Source organism: Anarhichas minor, unplaced genomic scaffold, assembly GCF_050575085.1.
Source record: "Anarhichas minor isolate MPS153535 unplaced genomic scaffold, ASM5057508v1 ptg000027l, whole genome shotgun sequence".
NCBI classification, from domain to species: domain Eukaryota; kingdom Metazoa; phylum Chordata; class Actinopteri; order Perciformes; family Anarhichadidae; genus Anarhichas; species Anarhichas minor.
The window spans coordinates 10,061,359-10,083,334 of NW_027466473.1; the positions used below are offsets into that span (position 1 = coordinate 10,061,359).

Below are 21,976 nucleotides of genomic sequence, written 5' to 3' on the forward strand. Positions count from 1 at the left end.
GTCACATTTTGTGCTGAACTGTGAAATAATTGACATCTTTTTTTTATATATTTGAGTCCTAGACCTTCAAACGTTTATACAAGATGTTTCCAGTAAAGAAGAATCTGATCTGTTTTGAAATCACACCAAAAACAGTTCATGAAATGAACTAATGATCATTAGTAAGGATTAAGAATAAAAGCACAAAGATCATTGTGACCACTGAAAATTAAGATTTTGCGACATTATTAAATGTCAGTGATAACTAATACACTGTTTAAAATGAATCATTCAGTTAAATCAATCAAAATTTCATATCAATACATTCAAACTTGTAGATTTTACTACTGAGAATTTTAAATTATTTTTGTAATAATTATTGACAGTGTTTTAAAAATTCCACAATTTCAATAAACATAATTTAATAGGCGAGAAATAGAGGAAAAAACAGTCAACAACAACAACTTGTATGCTGACTGGTCATTTCATCCAGTTTGGATCAAAATCTTTGAGTATCTTCCTGGATGTTTAACAGACTTTCTGTGCTGAACTGAACTAACAGGGTGAACATGTAGTGGGGTGATGTGTCTTAGATGATATCATTTAGCAGCAGCGGTGGTTAAAGTCCACAACTGTCCGTCAACAGTGTCCCCCACACCCTTTATCTTCTAATCTTTCCCATTATGACCCCAAATTTAAGACACTTCCCCCCCCCCCCCCCCCCCACTTACTTTCCTCTTCTCACTCTCCTTTCTCTGCTGGAGCTGTATGTGTTTAATCTGAGTGCCAATGAAGAACATTCCTGTATATATGTGTGTGTGTGTGTGTATGTGTGTGCATGTGTGTATGTGTGTGTTAAATATGTAAGGAGATTAAATAGACTTAAATCTCTGCGTCTGGCATAGAAATTCCAATCACATAACCTATCATCGAGTTCCCTTTCTCTCTGTCTTTGTTTGTGTACGTGTCCACTGTACAGAGGTAACAGGCTCCTCCTCCCTCCGATCCATCTAAATCATCACAGGCTTTAGCCCAAATCCCTGGCTTTCTGAATCACATGACTGATGTTTGCAGCTGGACATTTGACATATATTTGTTATGATTACTTTGCAACACATTTGAAGGACATTCCCTCTCTGTCCATTTTATTGTCCATTAAAGTGATGCCGATTGCTTTAAATCAGTTGCGGTGGAAATCCTGTTAGCTCTTATTTGAGTGTTTACACACTGTATACAGCGCATACAGCTCATTGTTGACCTCTCACCTCCACCCCGGTCTGATAAGTGATGTTGTGTTGTCTGTTTGCCTCTTGCAGTACACAGTGAGGATGTGGGCTCCACCAGGCTGTACTTTGTGAATGCCTCCCTGCAGAGGGTAACCTACTCCAGCTCGGTGGGGGTGTCCCTGCCCTGTCCAGCAGGGGGCACCCCCAGTGCCATACTGCGCTGGTACCTGGCCACCGGCGACGACATCTACGACGTGCCCCACATCCGGCACGTGCACGCCAATGGCACCCTGCAACTGTACCCCTTCTCGCCCTCAGCCTACAACAGCTACATCCACGACAACGACTACTTCTGCACTGCCGAAAACCAAGCTGGCAAGATCCGCAGCCCCAACATCCGCATCAAAGCTGGTGAGTTGGAACCACTGTCAGGAAGGGGAACTGGCCTGAGAGTAAAGCAAGACACACGGATTTGAAAGATTGAGATGAAACAAGAGGGGGGGGGGGGGGGGGGGGGTTATGGATCAAAAGGCCAAAGTTAGACACAACATGATGAGGAATGGAGCAAAAAGGGACAGTTGTGAAGGCATAAAGTAGAGCAGATGTGATTGGCAGCTGCAAAAAGCCCTACCCACACACAGAATCACCTGCCCTAAAATAGCCCATCTCGACCTGAACACAGATTGACCTAGAACACAGTCTACAGAGAGAACATCTGCATCACATACTACGCTAGGCCTCGGCCTTCGCTCACACCTATTTGACTGAGCTGGTGATGAACCACTGCACTTTATACCGACATAACCCCTTCAGCTGCATCTACAGCATGGCACCATCTGGAAAGATGAAATCCAAAACACAACCCCTGCAGTCCTTAGAGTTAAGTAGCAACTCCAACGTGATTTGTAGATGAACCAGACCATATGAGGAGGAAAAAGGGTGACTGTAGGTTATATGACAAGACAAATTCATCCTAATTGACAGTCCTTCACTTCTTAAAAGGTCAGTACAATTAAAGCCACCAGGAACTTCACAGGAATGCTTTTTAAAGCTTAGCAAAGTGAGAAAAGTAATTCATCACATATAAGCAGATACAGTTCAGTGTCAGTGATGTTATCACCATCTTATACAGCTATGTATGCTATCCTAAAACAAGGGGATTTCAATTCATACACTTTTTTTAAATGTATAATTTGATTGTACATACAAAAATATCTCTGGCCTTTTTTCATTGAGGAAAGAGAAGAAATAATTATTTCAAGCCTCGGATAGCATACAGAATACATTGATAAATAACTAGTAGATATTATAGGCAGTCTATTTTTGGACATTTTGACCAAAAGCTGCCTCTGTTGCCATCATATTCTCTTTTCTGTCCTCCTTCTCCTCCCTGCTTCCTCGTTCTTCAAACTGTCCTCTTGTGCCAGACTAAATATAGCCACAGCACACTTCTTTAATTATCTCTCATTAACAAACCTAATTGGTGCTTTCCATTGATTGGACCGCGGGAGGCTGCTTTAATAAGCGAGACCTCGTCTAAAGTAAAATAGTGCATCTGGGGGTTTGGGTTCGTGCAGCTCCAGAACTAGCAGAAATACTTCACCAAACAGTTAGATCAAACCTCAGCTGGAACAAAGCTACAGCTGGATGTTAGTTACACTGCATCTATTGTCTCCCCCCCCCCCCCTCCTTCCGATCATTCATTCAGGCCAGTCGGTCCCTCCCCCTTCCCTCCTGCCGTCAACATCTGTTTTCATATTCTGCCTCCCAACACCGATCTGAACTAATACTCATATTCATTCTAATACTAATACTAGCGCCAAGTTGAGGATTTGAGCCAGGGCCCTGAGCTGCATGCCAGCCGGTTGCTGCCTTCATTCCCACATGACCCAAAAGCCTGGCCTCAGGAGACGAGGGATTAGCATGAACCAAACATCCTGCAGCCAGCGGCCTCTGTCGGGCCAGCTCTGGTGCACAGGTTACGGTCAGACAGGATGCGGGCGCTTTGTCTTGAGGTTCAGCCTCGTGACCGTTGTGTCTAATTCAGTGGTGGTTTATATTATATTATTTCAGAGGAACTTAACTGATGTGTTTTTTTTTTAAATTCTACTCATCTGTTCAAAGAAGATGCAAATTTCCGCACACTTGCATGTGTTTCGCTCCTGCAGCAGGAATGTATGCACGCTGTCATCGTGTCTGTTACCAGGGAAGGGATTCCGAACCAGTTTCTTAGCAACCTTAGGATACGTCCTAGCTTTCGTGTGATTTTGCTAATGAGTCCCTGCTCATTCACCAGAGTGTTTCATTCCATGAACCTGCATAAACCGAAGCAATAACCCTTCAGTTTACTTGAAATGTGCAGCTAACTCTTCTGCGTCCTCATGAAGTTCTGTGCAAAAGCAGAAAACAATTTCCACGATTATCCTGCTTAATGGCGGCTCGCAGCAGTTATGGTGAAAGGCGAGGCAGAATTAGAAGAGTTCCAACAACACAAGAGTAGGCTAGTCATTTCCAACGAGTAAATGTGGCGTTCTGTGGTAAATTGATGAAAGGTTGTTTTGCTCTGGAGTGTTAATGTGTTGTTTTTGATGATGTACACGCAAGTAGATTATTGTTTCTGTCTCGGTACAAAGAGGCTCACATTGTGATGTTGTCGCCATCATGTTCGTCCATTGTCGGCACATCTTCTGGGTAGATGATAGAAGATATTAAGTGGTGATAATATATGTATTATGTATGTATATGTATGTATATTGTGTTTAAAAAAACAAATCCTGAAAACAACATTTACACCACCATGGGTCACCACACCTCAACTGTTCAATGGTAGGTTATACCTTTGCCTTTTTAAATCTTGAGATATCGGCTGTCTCAATATGATTTGTGTGTTGTTTTTTTTGTAGTTTTCAGGGAGCCCTACACTGTGCGGGTGGCGGACCAGCGCTCAATGCGGAGCAACGTAGCTGTGTTCAAGTGCCTCATCCCCGCTGCCGTGCAGGAGTACGTCAGCGTCGTGTCCTGGGAGAGAGACACGGTTTCCATCGTACCAGGTAGGACATCACATGAGTGAATCTGAATTATCCCGGGGTGGGCAGGTTTGTTCATTTCATAGGATTGAAGTATGTCTTTGTCTTTTATGTGTGTGTGTGTGTGTGTGTGTGTGTGTGAGGACGGCTGATGCACAACTGTGCTATATGTTTGACCGAACTCTTAACTCGTGTCTTCTGTCTGCTCACTGTTCTGGATCACTGATCTGGTCCTCCTCCTCCTCCTCCCTGCCTGCTCAGTATCTCCTCCCTCCCTCTCCTTCGTATTCCTCCTCTTTTCACAGACATACCCCTCTCTGCTATCGCTGCTTTTACATCTCATCACATACAAATTTCACCCTAATGTCAGATCCGGCCTTTAATTGTGACTGACACGGCATTAGACGGACTCACATGACTTTTCCACAGTTTCTCCTCATCAGATCTATTCCTGTCCTCTCCCTGCTTGTCTTCCCACCACGTCCTTGAAGAACAGGGCCACAATTAGAGACATAGGATGTCAATAGGACTGTGCCCCCACATTCATCTTCATTAACCTCATTTGTGCGTGTGTGTGCAAGTGAGAGAGAAATGTAGTGTTCAGTCTTTTTGTCTGTTGGCGAATACATTATGAGTGTTTTATTGTGTGATTATATATTGTGTGCAATGTATGTTCTAGATGTATGTATGATTATTTTTTTTTCTCCATTTAAAATGCTTGCAATAACAATGTAGGAGAGAGGGAGGAGAGGTAGAGGAGATAAATGAACCAAAGGAAGAGAAGCAAGGAGGGTAGTAGGGCAAGAACTGCCTCAGGTCCTGGCAGATGGTGTTTTATATCATATGTATGCAAAACACACAGACACTGTGTCACACATACACATGCACCCAGGTTTCAGTAGTTTATTTTCAGAAATTTCAGTGTATTTTTTTACTTCCTTTCAGTATTGTGGTGTTTTACTGTACTTTGGATTACATTTTTGTCTTCAGTAACCATCCTGGCAGAAAACAGCAATATGAAGGAACAACACATTTTGTCAGAACTACCAAAAATGGCTGTTATGCATTTAATGTTAAAATGTATTACATCATTTTTTAGTGTCTTTCGGCTCCGGCATTATTCCACGCTACAGCTTTGATTTTCCTTTTGGGTGCAAACACTCACAAAATCCAGTTTGATTATCTTTTCCACACACTACTTCTCATTTTATTCTATTTAAATGCATACAAATTGCACATATTGTACACACACAACCAGCCATTCTCTTGTATAAAAGTCTCTGTTATATTATTGAATGAGATTTTAAAATGTAATTTTCAATCTCCAATAATTTCATTGTTATTCTATTCTAATATGCTGTTTAACTTTAAGAGGGATTCTCAATTCACCTCCATTCAGTTGCTCTTTACATTAAGAGTTCCCATCATGTTTGGTTCACAGTGACAACATGACTTCCTATATTTCCTGAACATGAATACAGCTGATGTGGTTTGGATGTGCCAGTACTCTGTGTGTATTTATGTTTTTCTTACATGGGGTGTTGCCGTGTACCGTCATGAGGCTGCTGTGTGTAATTAGGGGTATATAGGTCAGCTGATGAGCAGCGAGTGTGACGATCAGATGTTGAACATGATGAGCTGCTCACTGAACTTTCATTTCCCTACGACAGCGGCGCACACAAACACAACAAGCGCTCGCAATGCGGCCGTGTTCAACCTTGACCCCGTCCTCCTCGCTAATCAACACAGTGACCTCATCATCCTTACAGCCAATCAGAGGCGTCACTTATCCGCAGCGTAACCTCTAAAACACGACACGTCTGCAGAACAGTTCACAATCTAAGTGCACTCTCACGTGGATGCACAACAACTATGTAAACATGCACACATACACATACGGTGAATATCAATACGCAGTAGACACATGTGGTTATATAAACAGTCCAATGAGAAACATTATTGATGCTGATAACCAACTCCACAGTTAACCATCTTTTTGAGTTACTTTAACACCGTCGATCAAACTCTTTCTCTTGGCCAGCAAAGGACTCTTTGGATAGGCCTAATGAAGATGTGAAAATTAAAATTGATTTTGTGACTGAGAGCTCTCTGCATGCGAGTGTGTGGGTGGTTGCCTGTCTGGCCCCGTCACTATTTCTCTGCTTAAGAAACAGCGGGAGCAGTTGCAGTTGATTTAGAGTGAGTAAATCCATACATGTTATGGTCGCGTACACATGCACCTGTCGTTTTTTAATCAAAAGCTTTCACTCCATCATTTTCCATACATGCTTGTTCCTGTCCCTGGGCCTATCCCAGCATGCACTGTGCAGAAGGCAGGGAAACACGATCACAGAGCAAAGAGAGATAGACAAAACAATCACATTCACGCAACTGACTTGCGTGTCTTTTATTTTGTTCAAATCCCCATTAGCTGTGTCTGTGGTAACACATACTCTGCCTGGGATGTTGCCTGGTATTGTGTGGATAAAGAGGGACATTGTCTGCTGAAATCCACTGCAAACAGCAAGTCAAAGCATTCAACCGTCACCAAACTTTTCTTTGAATTTCGAAAGCAATACTCCGGTGGGCTGTGATTGGCTGGTCGCATTGTTGCAACACAAAAAAATAGGATTGGTTCCACTTTCCAGCCGCGAGTGTCTGCACGAAGGGTTATTGCTGGAGATTTTGAAAATACACAAGCGTTGATTTCTTCTACGTTTTAATTGACTTCTATTAGAGGTATTGATGCAAGTCATCTACCTTCAGAGCCACAGACCTGATGCTAAATCTCACTGCAGTTCCTTCCTGTGTGTCTCCTCTCTGATTCCCCACCATCTGAATACAAAGTAACATTACAAAAGTGACTAGACCCCCCCTCTGTCAAAAGTTCATTTGAATGAATCTACTTCATCTTTACTTACCTGTGCCTTTGCACTGAGTAGTCACAATGCGCAGACCCTGATCAGTAGTGCGATCACATACCGGTCTGAAGGTTGAGTTGATGACATAACACAACGCAGCCGTGCCCTCTGAACCCCAACAGGTTCCATTTTGTCAAACACACATGTTACCCATCTGGAGCCGTGCGAGAGCGTATGTGTTTGTGTGTGTGTGTGTGTGTCCCCTCTCCTGCCCCACTTTCCTGTCCAGCCAGGACAGTGACGGGGTTTAAGAGGGGAGGGGTGTAGGCAGACTGACCTATTTCCCTCTCACTTCCCCGTCCCATGCCATCCCTGTAGTTAAGCTTTGTGTGTGTGTGTGTGTGTGGGTGCGCGTGTGTGTGACCCTCTGAGACAATGGAGGCCTGCTAGTCTGAGCAGTGATCTGAAGGAGGAGAGCTGGAACGGGGACAGAGAGATGGAGGGTTTATGGACGGGAATAAAAACAACAGTGGGACACAGAGAGGGTTCAGCTTGCAGATCGAGGACGTCGGTCTAACCGGCAGAAAGCTAATGAGTGGCTTCGATGAATAGAGACTGGACCAGCAGATGGCTGTGGCCACATGGTGGTCCACAGAAGATGTCCAACCATGCTCCATCTAATCCACCTGCCACTCAGTTTGGCCTTGTTTATGTGTTTGCACAGTAATTTGATACACATGCCCGCAAAACCTAGAGCTGAAAAGCAATGACAGAGGGGAAAAAATATCAATTTATGGATGAGATTAGATTAAAACAAAAGGTAAAACTCTTCTTGCACGTATCAACAGTTCACACACTCATCCTCAATACTTTGTGTACTCTTTTTTTCTTCTTCCTTTATACTGTTTTCTGCTTTTAAATTCAATTCTCATTTTCTCTCCAAACTTCCACTCCACCATGTTCTACTCCATCAAGGTTGAATTGTACAAGATATAGATGTGTTTTGCATGCGTTGACGGACTTCATCAGTCTAGTTAAACCCCTGTTGTGTTGAAAGTAAGGTGGATTTAGCCTGTGTTAAACCTGTCGGTGTGTAAATGCTGAGTTATCAGGCCTTTAATTTGAACTTGGATCCTAATGGGTGTCAACGGGTGGTGAGGTCACTTACAGGCTACATTACCGATCAATCCTCTGCCCCTGGGGCCCCTGCTGGAAGTCAAGCGGCTCAACAGAGACACAACCCTATACACACACACACACACACACACACACACACACACCTATACATATACACACACACACATAGGGGTTAATTGGCAACACCTGGAAAAATACATGTAGAGTTAAACAATTAGTTGGATAAGAAAGTTAGAACTAAGCTAAACTGATTTGCAGTCACTCTAGTTTGACGATAATAAATTGCGTGGCGCTCCATCTTTTCACTTTTGCTTAGACGACTATATTTAGGGTTGCAACCAGCGATTATTTTCATTATCGATTAATCTGCTGATTATGCCCGTCAAAATTTCCCACAGCGCAAAAGGGACGTCATCAAATTCTAGTTTTTAACCAACCGACACTCCCAAAACCCAGAGATATTCAGTTTACAGAGATGTTTACAGACTTATAAATTAAAATGTTGGTTTAAAATTGCAGCCATGAATAGTTCACAGCACATCAGGGTTTAGTCAAAAGTAGTCTATTACATGGGTTATAAGGGGGTTTGGATCATATGAACCAAATGTTCATCAACTGCTGATTGGGCCTTTACATATACAATATATACAGCGTATGTGCCTATTTGTATATAGAAATATGAATTATATTATATATTGAGGTGACCTTGATGCGTGCAAAATGGTTATAATATAAATACGTATATATATATATATATACTATATATATATTTACAGCTTTTCCTCTCAGTAATTCAAAAGTTAGTGTCATAAGGCTTTGCACAGGTGCAGCGAGGAGAGAGGTGACAAAGGCAGAGGGACCTCATGGAGAGCAGTGGTGTGTTAGGACACGATGTCTGTTTGTAAATCTGTGCTTTTGCACTCAGAGCAGGAATACATTAATAGATACACTTGTCTGGGACACAGCCGACTCTTGTAAACACTGGTCTGACACACACACACATACACACTTACACACACATACTCACTCGCTTCTGCAAAGTACAAATGTGCAAGCCTGCCCCCTACACACACACACACACACACACACACACACACACCCCTCAAAAGTAACACAATAAAGCCATTTTCAGATTTTGCATGAAGCTGCCTGAATATGGAGCTCTCATTAAACATTAACTCAGGGTACATTAAGGCTGTGCTCTGCTGTGTGACGGCTGTCCTGTTGTTGTGCTCGGGCTGCCTGGGTGCAGCAGGACGTGGTGTGACAGAGGAGGACAGGGAGCACGTGGCGTCCCCAGGGCTCATTGAACATAACCACATCGACTGTTGCCCTCTGTCACCCCCACTCTCACGTCTCACACCATCCCTCCCTCCTGCTCCTCTTCTCCTGCCTCTGTCCCACATGGCACACAGCATGGCCATGGGGGTTAGTGGGGGACATTAAAGACTAAATCATGCAGCCGATGGTGCCGCTATTATGTACACACACACGCAAACATATGGTGGTAACACCTAAACCTAACGATGAACAACATCCCGCGAAATCATCTAAGAAATGACAAAAACAGCATGAAAATGTGTTCATTTTTTACCTTTCAAATTCAGTTCCCAATGCAACTAAATAGCACTTGTTCTGCAGATTGTTCACCTCTGTTTCTTCTTCTCCTTCTTTGACTTGCTCCGGATAATTTTTGCCCCACTCACATTTGCCCCAATGTGCTGAGAGAGCGACTGAGAGCTGGGTAGGAACAGATGGGGTGCTGGCAGCCATCTTTTACTCAGTTAGGTTGAGTAGGCACGTGGGTGGGTGTGTGAATTAGCACAAACAAGTGTGTGCGTGTGTGTGTGTGTGTGTGTGTGTGTGTGCGTGTGCGCATGCGTGCGTTTTGTCTGTGTGTGAAAGGGGTACAATAGGCATAATTATCTCTGCTTGAGAGGCCCGGTTTGTGGGGGTGAGGGAGGTGGTGTGGGAGGGGGGGGGTGGCCGGCGTGGAGAGGCGGAGTTCAACAATGGCTCAACCACAGGCTTTGTGTGTACAGAGCAGAGGGCTGACAAGTGTCGGCTATTATTGACTATTTACACACTACTACACACGCCTGCTCCCGTGCACAAAACACGGAAACGTACGCACTCTAACGCTGCTGCCGTCGCTCTCCCATGCCTTTTTTCTCTTTGTGTCTTCATCAAACACACCGAGGCTCGCACACACATACACACACACACACACACACACACACACACACACACACACACACACACATGCAGCATGAGCATGTTTACAGTGCATCGGTGTATCAGTGTCAATCAGTGTAAGAGGGAGAGATGGGGTAGCCCCTGCAAGCACATCACTCTGACAGAAATCTGGCCACTATCTCACCCTTCAAGCCAGGCTGTGTGAGTGAATATATCAAGTGAGAGAGAGGGAGAGTGTGTGTTCGGGAAGTCTAGTCTGGATTCACACTTTTCTAATCATGTGGTTTAAAAGATAATTACAGTTTGTTAAAAAATAAATGGGGTCTTATTTTCTGCTTTTCTTTCTATTCTATCTGCTTTTTCAGCCATTGTTTCTATTGGTCATTATTATAACGATATGAGATCGCCACAACAAATTCCGATGGGACAAACCTGCTAAAATATTGTTGGGGGTTTGTTGGATTAGCTTTAATTTGCATGGAACTTTTGCCTTGCTTTTTCTTTTCTTAGGTGGCACTTTGATCTTTTACAATAAATAGTTGATCATTATTATTATATTATCACAAGTTGTTGAATATGACAGTAATTTAAAGACAACATCAACAACTTAGAATGTGCGTAAATAGTTCTAACATGGGATAGAGAGCACATGCACTGATTGGAAAATTATCAATGATAATTTATCTTTTTTATAGATTTCAGGTCTTGCTCCTGAGTGATCACCACATTCCCCATCACTGGGATTTTTATTTTCTTATACCTGGGCAGATTATTTAACCAAATAATTTATATTTACTGGCTCTGTGAAGGATAGTTGTTAATCTGCACTGCTAACCACATCCAGAGGAAAGCACGGAGGCTTGTGTCGAGGCTTAGAGCAAACGAGTTGGAGGGTTTATGTGGCCTGGATTGGGCTAAGAAATAGGATTTCAGTAAAGAGGTTTTACCACTTTCCTCGAGCTTTCTTGTACTCTTTTGTTTAGGCGAGCGAAAGAGGGATTAGTGTGAGGAGATTACAGCAGGCTCTACTAAGAAATTGTATTTAAGGAAATGCTTCTTTACTCAGCAGCGGGAAGAAGTTTTGTTCTGATTTTCCTCCCTCAGTCTGCATTTCAGTCTTTCTCTCTCAGTATGAAAGACTGACATTTTCTCTCCAGGGAATATTACAAATAGTCTAAAGTATAAAGTTTATAAATGTATAATTTAGATGAAAAAAGAAAAGATAAGGTCTAAGGTAACTAAAACTGTAAGAGTATGCCAGAATCAGATATTCTTAATTAAGCCCAATATAGATAAAACAAAATGTCACCGTGTTTGTGTGAATGCAGCTGTTTGTCTGGGGACGGCGAGGAGACATGATCAGGGATCAAATGGGATCCCTGGTGGTCATCCAAGTGCCATGTTCCAACATGACCTCTCAATCAGACCTATTGATCCGCCCCACCATTAGCTGTCCGAGCACACATGAAGTCCAGATCAACACAGCGGGCCGTGATTGACGGCAGAGGGCGGGAAGGTGAAGGAGGTGCGCAGATCTGGAACGCTGCTCCGGGTTAATGTGATGGAAAAGTCTGAGGAAAAGGTTGTGATGTTCCTCTGCTGTTGTTAGTATGTACAAAGTAAATATCATGTGTAAGCAAGTCAATAATTCAGCATGGTTACAGCATGGGAGTTGTTTGCGCTCTATGTTTCTCTCTACAGTGGAACTCTTAAGACTTCAGTCAACAATTCAGCATGTTGTATATACAGCAGTGAAGATACAGCAAACAGTAACTATTTTCTTTGGCGATCAATAGCATAAAAAACACGAGGGTCAGTCTGATTGTGAAATGGGGTCTTTTCTCTCACCAGAACGAAGAACCAAACACTGGCTCTCGATAGGGTCATTCGTGTTTTTTCACACGCTTGGCACACGGGGGAAGTTTCAGTTGGTTGCAATCTGCAACCTCACCGCTAGATGCTAAATCCTACTCACCGGACCTTTTAATGTGCAGTACTGTTTGTTCAGTAGAAAATCTGATATCTATATGTTTTGGGGAGCTGATTAATCTGCCAATTATAATTTTCTTTTAATTAATTGTATGACCTGACCAGGACTCCTTCCTGTTCGGCAGATTCAAACTGGAAGCACATTTCCTAAAGGATTTTGAGGTTCTTTACTTTAGTAAAGTACTTTCTTTTTCTGCATCTTCATACTTATATATATTGTAATTTCTACTCTGCTACTTTTATTTGACAACTGTAGTTACTAGTTTCTAAAACAAAACTCTGCTACCTTTACGTCTTCATGCATGGCCAGTGGGTTTGAACCCAGGTAAGCCATTGCATTAAAACTGTGATGGGATGGGGAAACAAAAACTGCCAAACTTTCGGTCATTATTTACTTATAGTGTACTTTACTTTGTTGTTATTGTGTAATGAGTTTGAGGATTTTCCTTGGTATTGAAACTAGAACCGCTACAAAATGTGCAATAATCACATCACACGAATTGCAGAGATACCCATGAAAAAGAATATGCTCATACGTAGGTCTATAAACAAATTAAAAATAAATAGACTGTATGCCAACATATAAATAATAGACCTGGCATTGATGGGCCTACCTCTCTATGGATCTCCTCCATCCCGTTTTAGTGCTGAAACGACACGCACATCAAACAGCGCTATCCGTTGGACTCATAATTAGCTCCTTATAACATGGGGCTATTTGGGATTTTAGGGGTTGTGCATATAAACAAATAAAACGTTGCATTTGAAAACTTATTTAGACTTCGGTTACCATGGCAACGGTCAAAGCTTCGAAAGCATTTGGCTCAGTTATTAGATACTTTGATTCAGAGTTTATTTAGGCTCATTTGGCGCGGATTTCAACTGTGCTTTCTGGTAAACAATGTATATGTGTGTGTGTGTAAAAGCAGTAGAGCTCTCTCTCTCTCTCTCTCTCTCTCTCTCTCTCTCTCTCTCTCTCTCTCTCTCTCTCTCTCTCTCTCTCTCTCTCTCTCTCTCTCTCTCTCTCTCCATGCTGGGCAGTGACACTCCTCTGCCACCAGCACTCTAATAGGGAGGGACCAGGCCGCTCACTCAGTCCCGCTAATGCAGCTCACTGCCCCAGGCCATGGGCTAAACTGGAGTACATCGCATCGCACACACACACACACACACAAACACAGACACACACATGATGGCAGACGCACACCATATACCCAACTCTGTCTCTTATCTACTGCTAAATCAAAACAAGGTGGAGGAGTCAGGTGTTTGCCTTGAGTAAGTGCCATTTTTTAATATAGTTACTTCAGTGTTAAAGCCTCAGTGCACCTGCGATTAACAGTTCGATAAGAGTTAATGGGATATCCAGTTTAAGGTTAGGTGTTTTGACCACTGTAGCACACTTTTGTATGTGCGGTGCATCGGGATGTGTGTGTGCGTGTGTGTGTGTGTGTGTGTGTGTGTGTGTGTGTGTGTGTGTGTGTGTGTGTGTGTGTGTGTGTGTGGTTTCTCTCTCCCGGGACTCTCATTATCACTGCTGTCCCAGATGTCACCAAGCACATGAAACACACGTCATGAATAATGGAGTCCTATTTCTACATCTCTCCCCATTTCTCTCCTATCCGCCCACCCTCTTCCCCTACATCCTTCGTTTCCTCTGATGCTCCTACTGATGCTTAATCTCCCCGGCGCTCCGTCTCTCTGAGATGGTCCATTTAGCTTTATGCAGCATCGTCGGCCTGTCTGGTTACGATGGGTTTATGGGGGGGAACGCGGCGTCTCCGCAGCGTTGCGTTGAGTTATATCTACGCAAACGACGTCTTTTGCATACGATCAGTTTTATGTCTGCCCTCGACTGGCCATTCAGCCGCTCGATAGGCCGCCCCCACCCCTCCGCATCATCCCCTCCCCCAGTGTTTACTGTTTAAAGTCACACAGGGCAAATTGGGACAGAGCAGTCAAGTGAAGCAGAAGAGACGTGGTCCCATCGCAGTGGAAACTGGACTCGGCTCTGTCTGTCTGCTCTTTCTCATCCCCCCCCCCCCCGTTTCTCTCCTCAACCTCCACCTTTGTCCGTGCCTCACCTCTGTCCCCTCAACTTTCTAACCTCCTCTTCACCCAGGGTGAGTCGGTGCACAGCACAACACAGTGGCGAGGGGCAGGGCAGGGAGAGCATGATTGAAAGATGAGGTAAGCAGTCAGAATTGGTTAGGAAAGAGGACAGCAGTTAGGATTAGACACTGAAGCGTGGCTTTTTAATGAAAACATGACAGAGCTGCGGCTCCTTCCACGTCTTGCATCTCGTCCCCCTTCCATAAAAATGAACAAGCGACTGAGAAGAAGCGGGAAGGGGGGGAAAAAGAGAATCGAATGCTGAGATTCAGATATTGCTCATGCAGTGTTGGTCTTAACTGGCAGCGTGACTCGTGCTCCGTCTGAACAGTTTGGTCGCGTTAACAAAGTCTCTTTTATGGAGGAGATGCAGCGGGGTGGGCTCACGTTGCACAATTAGTTGTTACACATCAGTTGTGCCAATAAAACCTGCTTTGAATGTGAATTGAAAGGAGTTAAGAGGGCGCCATTCATAGATGTTAAGTAAGTGTGCAGCAGAATAAAAGCCAGGAAAGTGTATATATTTAATTGGCTGACACCTGCTTCTACTTGGGCTTTTTAATGTACACAGCAGAGAGAGAGGAGAGGGCAAAGGGAGGGTGGAGTGGGCTCTCGCTTTGAATACAGATGCAACACCCCTTTTTTGCATAAAGGTTTGAAAGGAAGGGAGAACACAGACATGGACTGTTATCTCCTCCACAGTTTACCCTCCATCTTTCCCTTTGCTTTTCTCCCCTACTGTCTTTTTTTTTTTTCCTTTCTCCACTCATTGCTCTCTAAATCAAGTCATTCAGCCCAACAGGGCCGATTTTCTGCTTTAACACATTCCTCCGCTGCAAAACTGGACCGCTGCCATTCACTGACTCCACTGTGCTAATTTTATAACGTAGTTTATTATTTTTCATTCCAGCCGGGAAATATTTGTGGTCCTATTTTAAGCCCGTTAGGTGTTTCTGTGTGTGTTTGTGCCTGGCATGTCTGCATTTGTGAGCACCAAGCACGTTCCAGCACCGCAGAGAATATCTCCGGAATATACTGCGTTTTTTTGTTCTTTCTTCTTCTTTCTGTGACAGTCACAAGTCTTTGATCCGTTCCTCCTCCCCTCTCTCGTCTTACCATCTTTCAAATTCTTCTCTGCAACTTGCCGCTGAGAGCAAGGGTATAAGGTATAGAGAAACAGAATGTGATTTGGTTTTTTTTCTAACGTCGAAATCAGATTGTGGGCCACTTTTTCTATCATGACGTTGAACTAACTTTGACGTCCATGTGTGTTCATTTGTGTTTGTGTGTATCAGAGTTTTGGGGATATTTGGAGCTCAAAGCAGACAGCTACCTTTGGCATTACACAGGAGGACTCGGGTCTGCTGGAGCAAAATGTTTACAGTTCATCAAATACGTAGATAAAATGTTTTTTTTTTCCATTTAAGTTATATCTCCAAAGCATATTTTACGCAACATGTCTCCTCTTCCAATGGTTTATGGTATTTGGTGAAAATATATTAGTTTATAGGGTTAATAAATTTCATCACAACAATGGATTTTAAATTAAATGTTTTAAGCAACTGTACATGGTAAATGGTGTAGTCTTCCGACCACTCAAATCACTTTAACACTACATGTCATCATTCACCCATTCATACACTGCAGGGCTACCACGTAAGGTGCCACCTGCCCATCAGGACTCTAACTACCCACTCATACATACACCAGGCACAGCATCAATTTAAGGAAGAAAATTACTAGATCGTTATTATATAATAATTCACGTTTCATAACAGGGTTTTCTGCTAAATATGCCTATGTGTAACATAATATGTGACATTGTCTCTTACCATATGGCCACATTTCAGCATACCTTCCATCTTTCCCTGTGAAGCGTAATTGTAAAGGTAACCGTGTGAATGAGTTTTTTGAGTCAATTTCCTTCTGATCTTCTAACTTTAGACCACATCTCTTTAATGGATAAACACGCTGCGCTGCAGGCATCTATCTGAGGTTTTATACTGTTGTTGTTGTGGAGGAGTGAAGCCTCTGACCCTCCGCTGCTTTGGCACATTTTTCTCCTTGTGCTGGCTCATAGTCATCGTAATGAGCAGTGAAAATACACTAACCTTCATTTAACTGGGAGAGCCCTTCAAGGCAAGGAACCACTTTCCTTTGACCGTCAACAGTGTTGAGTAAGACGGAGACTCCAGGGATCAGATTGTAGTGCTCCGCCAGAGGGAAAACAGGGATGTGAGTTCGATAGCTCATTAGCCTTTTACGAACTGATTAGATATGGGGTCCATACTGGGAACTCCCACAGGAACAGCAGTGGTTTTAACCAGAGCTGCGAGTGCTGCGCGATAATTCGTTCAACTATATTTTAATTTAGTTGTTTTTTTTTATGCTTGGTGCACAGGAAAAGCTGTATTCCGGACAGGTTAGTAGGATAATTCCTGCTAAGAGAAGAAAAAAGGTTGTCTCCTAAAATAGAATAGTCTAGATAGTGTGGAAATGTGCCCCTCTAAAGCATGTAGGTCAGTATCACTTCCAAGAGCTAAATTAGTTTCCTGTTGAGGGTAGAGAAGTCCAACTTAGTTTCCGAACTGCACATAGAACTGCCAATGAACAGGCCCAAAGTAATATTGTAACTACTGTGAGTAGGTAAGTCCTGAGGGTTTAAAAGCTAAATAAGTTCCTGTTTTTATCCTTATTTCAAGGCACAAAATTGGACTTAACTGCATTTCTAAATCCAGATTGACACTCAGGAAATGGGAATACTATAAAGAAAGTGTATTATGTTGAATGGTTTAGGGAAATATTTCTGATTGGATACAAAACCCTACCTGCATCTGAAAATGCTATATTTAGCAACTACCTACTGATACTATTCTTTCCCCATTAGTTTCACTGACAATTCACCATTATGATTTTCGCCGTCACACGACACAGAGGGTTTCACTGTTTCGTCCTTGTTGATTGCAAACTGGTAGTGCTTTAATAATTGCTGAAAGTACACGGAAATCGTAACAGGATGGCAGTGAGAAGACCCTAGCAACAGGGAGAGGATGAAGAAAGCGTGAGAGCGGGAGGGAGGGGGAAAGATGCAGAACATCAATAAATAATGGCCCCACTGAGGAGGTGGAAATATGGGCCTCGTTATCTTTGCGCCGACGCCTTCATTTGCATGTGAGAAAATGAGGCTGCTACTAACTCTCACACACAAACACCCGGTGCACTCACACACAACTCTTGGACCCACACAGGCTACAGTATGTATCCTATTTATAGACTCTCTCATGCTTTTATTTTGCCTATTCTCTCTCGCACATTTACACTAACATTATTTTCCCTTTTCTTTCCTCCTCTTTGGTATTTGTGACAACAGCAGGTCTGGCCTGTTGTGGGACTGCGAGGCCACGGGCATTTTGTTGGATAAAATAAAAGAAACCCTTTATTACACAAGAGAGGTTTACTAAGGACATAGAGTATGATTCATTTGTCACATTAAATTCAAACCTAGCATACAGTTGCTGCCCCTATACCGCCACTGAGAAATCTCAAGAGCATTTGGATTTTTCTCTTTTACTTTAACCTATAAACAAAGCTTATTTTTTGGCTTTTATTATAAAAATGAAAAATATGGGAGGGGTGAAGGTGAAATAATCTTGCTTCTGTTGAAAAATTAGAAAAGATGCAATTTTCTAAAATGTATAATTAAAATATTGTATTTACTTGTTTTTAACTGGATGTTTATTGAAAAGATGATATTCTTTTAACACTTATTTTTCTGTCAAAAACAAAAAATCCAGCACTTTAGAGTTAAGAGTACAATAGTTCCCCTCTGGACGCCATCTGCATCAGGACTTCACAAACAATTTTGCACAATTTATTCCATGAATGCGTCTCATTGAGACTCTGACCGAACTCATACAAAATCCAACAATGTTGACATCCCCGAGGCCATACAGCTTCTTTTAAAAAAACTTCTTTATGGGTGAAAGAACTCTTTAAAGAGCCATTTATTTTTGAAAAGTACTTACCCTTCTACATGGTTCCTTTAGAGTTCTTTTGAGGATCCATGAGTACTTCTATTTACTAACCTAATGGTCATTTTCATTTATTAGTTCTTTGTGCTTTGCAAAACAAAAAGCTCTGTGATGGCTTTACAGCTATTAAAACATGGTCAAAAACAGCTTAAAGTCGATACAGTTTTGTCGATGGTCTGTCATAAAGAAACATTTGAAGTGTGATGGAACAGTTCATCAGCAGTTCCCTCTGTTGCTAACTGTAACAGGAAGAAGGCGTCCCAACTAAGATCATAGTTTCTGTGTGAACATGTCTTTCTTCCATGTTTGAGTCATATTCCTAAATGCTTAGTCTATATGCACGAGTTGAAGTGGGGGACAATACTGTAAAAATGCACAATAATAGAGAGAGAGAGAGAGAGAGAGAGAGAGAGAGGAGAGAGAGAGAGAGAGAGAGAGAGAGAGAGAGAGAGAGAGAGAGAGAGAGAGAGAGAGAGAGAGAGAGAGAGAGAGAGAGAGAGAGAGAGAGAGAGAGAGAGAGAGAGAGAGAGAGAGAGAGAGAGAGAGAGAGAGAGAGAGAGAGACTGAATGAAGATATCATATGAATGTGGCTCAATTGGGAAAAATAAAAAATGCAACACCAACAACTGTGGCCATTTTCTACTAAGAAGGCCTGCATGTGTCCATGTCTATATGTGTGTGTGTATAATGCACATTGGCTCAGTTTCTCGTTATCTAGTCAAGTCAGCATGAATAAAAGCTGAGGGAGCACAGTGATTTAGTAATTAATATTTTACTCTGTCTGCCACTCTGCTTAGAGACTGAGAAAGAGAGAGAGAGACAAGAAAAGGGGTGAGTGAGACGATGAGAGGGTTCTCACAAAGAGATGGAGAGAGTCGACTAAAGATAGACTGATGCTATACAAGCAACTTGGATAATAAGGGGAATAATGTGATGTGCTGTTTAATCAGTGTTGTTTCAGAGGGATGAAATCCGTCTCCTACTGATGACAAAAAGTCTGGCTTTGACAGATCCAGCTGACTCTCTTTCTTTCTCTCTCTCTCTCTCTCTCTCTCTCTCTCTCTCTCTCTCCTTGCCTATGTCAGAGTGTTGTGACAGGCGAGTCGTCGGTGTTGTGGGAGTAGCAGTCTTAAAGTGCTCATTATCCTGTAAGGCTTCATTCTGGGGGGCAAACAAAGGCTGCTGTGAAATTGCAGCCTGTGCCTCCCTCTCGGGTCATGCGGTATATTCCATGCAAACACATGCACAGTCCATAACTGCTACCTTCAGTTTTTCTGCTCAACCCCTCCGCAAGACCCCGACAAACACAGAGCTTGTAGATAAAATATTGATGCTGATAAACACACAGGTGCACCTGAACGCAGCCAATCCAGCTGCGGGCCTGTAGCTTAGATGCAAAAAGACGAAATGATGTTGGCAAACCTCAACTAACCTTATTGTATCGCGGCAACCATTTTGAAATATGTCAGACTTACGGCAAGCTGTGAGACAATTGCTCTTGCAAGATGTGTTATGTTGAAGTAGTACGGATAATTCATGTGCCTCTGGTTTCCCCACTCTTCCTCCAATCAGTGGGCACCGCATGGAAACTTTGGGTTATGTACCACGGTGCTTCGAGTAGCACAACTTGCTATGAAAGAGAACAGGCCGCTCTCATCACATAGTTGCACACTTGATCTTTGGCCTTCCACTTTCGTCACTACACTTTAAACATTTAGATAGTTTGGAGATGATGGTGCAGTTCTACACGACGTGTAGAGGGGCAGTAAATCTGTCTCTTCTCTGTCTATGGGTGGTGTAAGTGACCGCTGCGTGTCCTCCAGGCCTTGAAAGAGTGCCAGGTTTTTGGGAAGCTACATTATCAGGCAGGTAGTGCCAACTGTTCAGGCAGCTGTTTGCTCTTTGCACAATATGGTTTTGCAATGAGCACAATGCATTTGTACCAGAGCGATCATCTTGGTGCAGGCTTTTTTACTGTCTGTCAGCAGTTTTTCTTTGTGGAAATGAATGCAAGTCTTTACTGGATGTGTCTCCCTCAGGTAACAGGTTCTCGCTGACCTCCTTCGGGGCTCTTTACATCTCTGATGTTCAGAAGGAGGATGCCCTCTCCACATACCGGTGCATCACCAAACACAAGTACAGCGGCGAGACGCGCCAAAGCAATGGAGCCAGGCTCTCTGTAATGGGTGAGCAGCTTGGTGTTGTCAGTTTACTTATGTTAGTCTGATAATTCTCTTTGTCTTGACCAAAGAATTAACCCATCTCTGCCCTCCAGACCCCAACGAGTCCTCGCCCACCATCCTGGACAGTTTCCAAGCAGGGGAGGTGCACGCAGGCCAGAGTATCGAGCTCCCCTGCACAGCGGGAGGGTACCCCAGCCCCACCGTGCGCTGGCTGAAAGATGGTCGCCCGCTGCCCTCGGATGCCCGCTGGACACGGCGTTTGACGGGGCTGACCATCAGCGACCTGAGGCAGGAGGACAGTGGCAGCTACGCGTGCGAGGTCACCAACAGTTTTGGCTCAAAGGAGGTGTCTGGACAGCTTCACGTTATAGGTGCAACTACACACACACACACACACACACACACACACACACACACACACACACACACACACACACAACTCACTTAACAACCTGACAGACTCCCGCACTGTCTTCTCAGTGAATCAGCCTGGCAGATGGACACATTCAGAAGCTCCTCTTCTTTTGGTTTGAGGCACACATATAAGTCACACCTAGAGTGTCTCTGTGACAAACACATGTGTGAGCTGTATGATGCCCCGTCATATCAGGTCTCAAAAAGAGAGACGGGGCGGTAATTCAGTGAGACCGAATCCGTAACAGAGCTGCCAGCACCATTCACCGTCAGGGAGGAGGGCGAGGAAGACGGAGATTATTACGAGGGGTCACAGAAGGGACGATCAGACATCCAGACAGTGCTGGAATGACATTATCTACAATGTGATAAGATAATTAGAGAGGCGGAGATAAATGTACATTGTGTAAACTATACAAAGAAACAAAGAGAAGGCGCGACAGAGGGAAAGAATAGAGAGGAGGTAGGCTTTGCCAGTGGGCACATCATGGCAGCACACTCTGTGACTCTGACAGGGTGGGGGGGGAGGCACAGCGATGCCCCCCAGCACACACCACCAGCTGCCTTATTGCTCACTGACATTTGCGCGCACACACACACACACACACGCAAAAGTGGACAGAGATGTGAAGAGATATCTCCAGCTGCTTTTTTAATGAGTGCGTCGAAGTGATTGAGTCACCACCGCTGATTGTGCTGTCTCTCTTTTTCTCGCTGTCTCTGTGAATGTAAACGCCTTTTGTATGTATATATGAATATAAATACATATAGAGTAATTGGTATCACTTGACAATACAACATACTTATAAAGGATTTAAAATG

The 21,976-nt window shown here is 43.3% G+C and overlaps 1 protein-coding gene across 2 annotated transcripts in view; it reads left to right on the plus strand.

The window, feature by feature from the left end:
• Positions 1-21,976, plus strand: part of LOC142960208 (cell adhesion molecule DSCAML1-like) — a 49,370-nt gene that overhangs the window by 8,434 nt on the left and 18,960 nt on the right. For both annotated transcript variants that reach the window (XM_076101918.1, XM_076101919.1), the window contains exons 2-5: positions 1,296-1,616; positions 4,109-4,255; positions 20,597-20,743; positions 20,833-21,111. In XM_076101918.1, the coding sequence (XP_075958033.1) occupies positions 1,296-1,616; positions 4,109-4,255; positions 20,597-20,743; positions 20,833-21,111 (894 nt within the window). The remainder of the gene's footprint in view (positions 1-1,295; positions 1,617-4,108; positions 4,256-20,596; positions 20,744-20,832; positions 21,112-21,976) is intronic.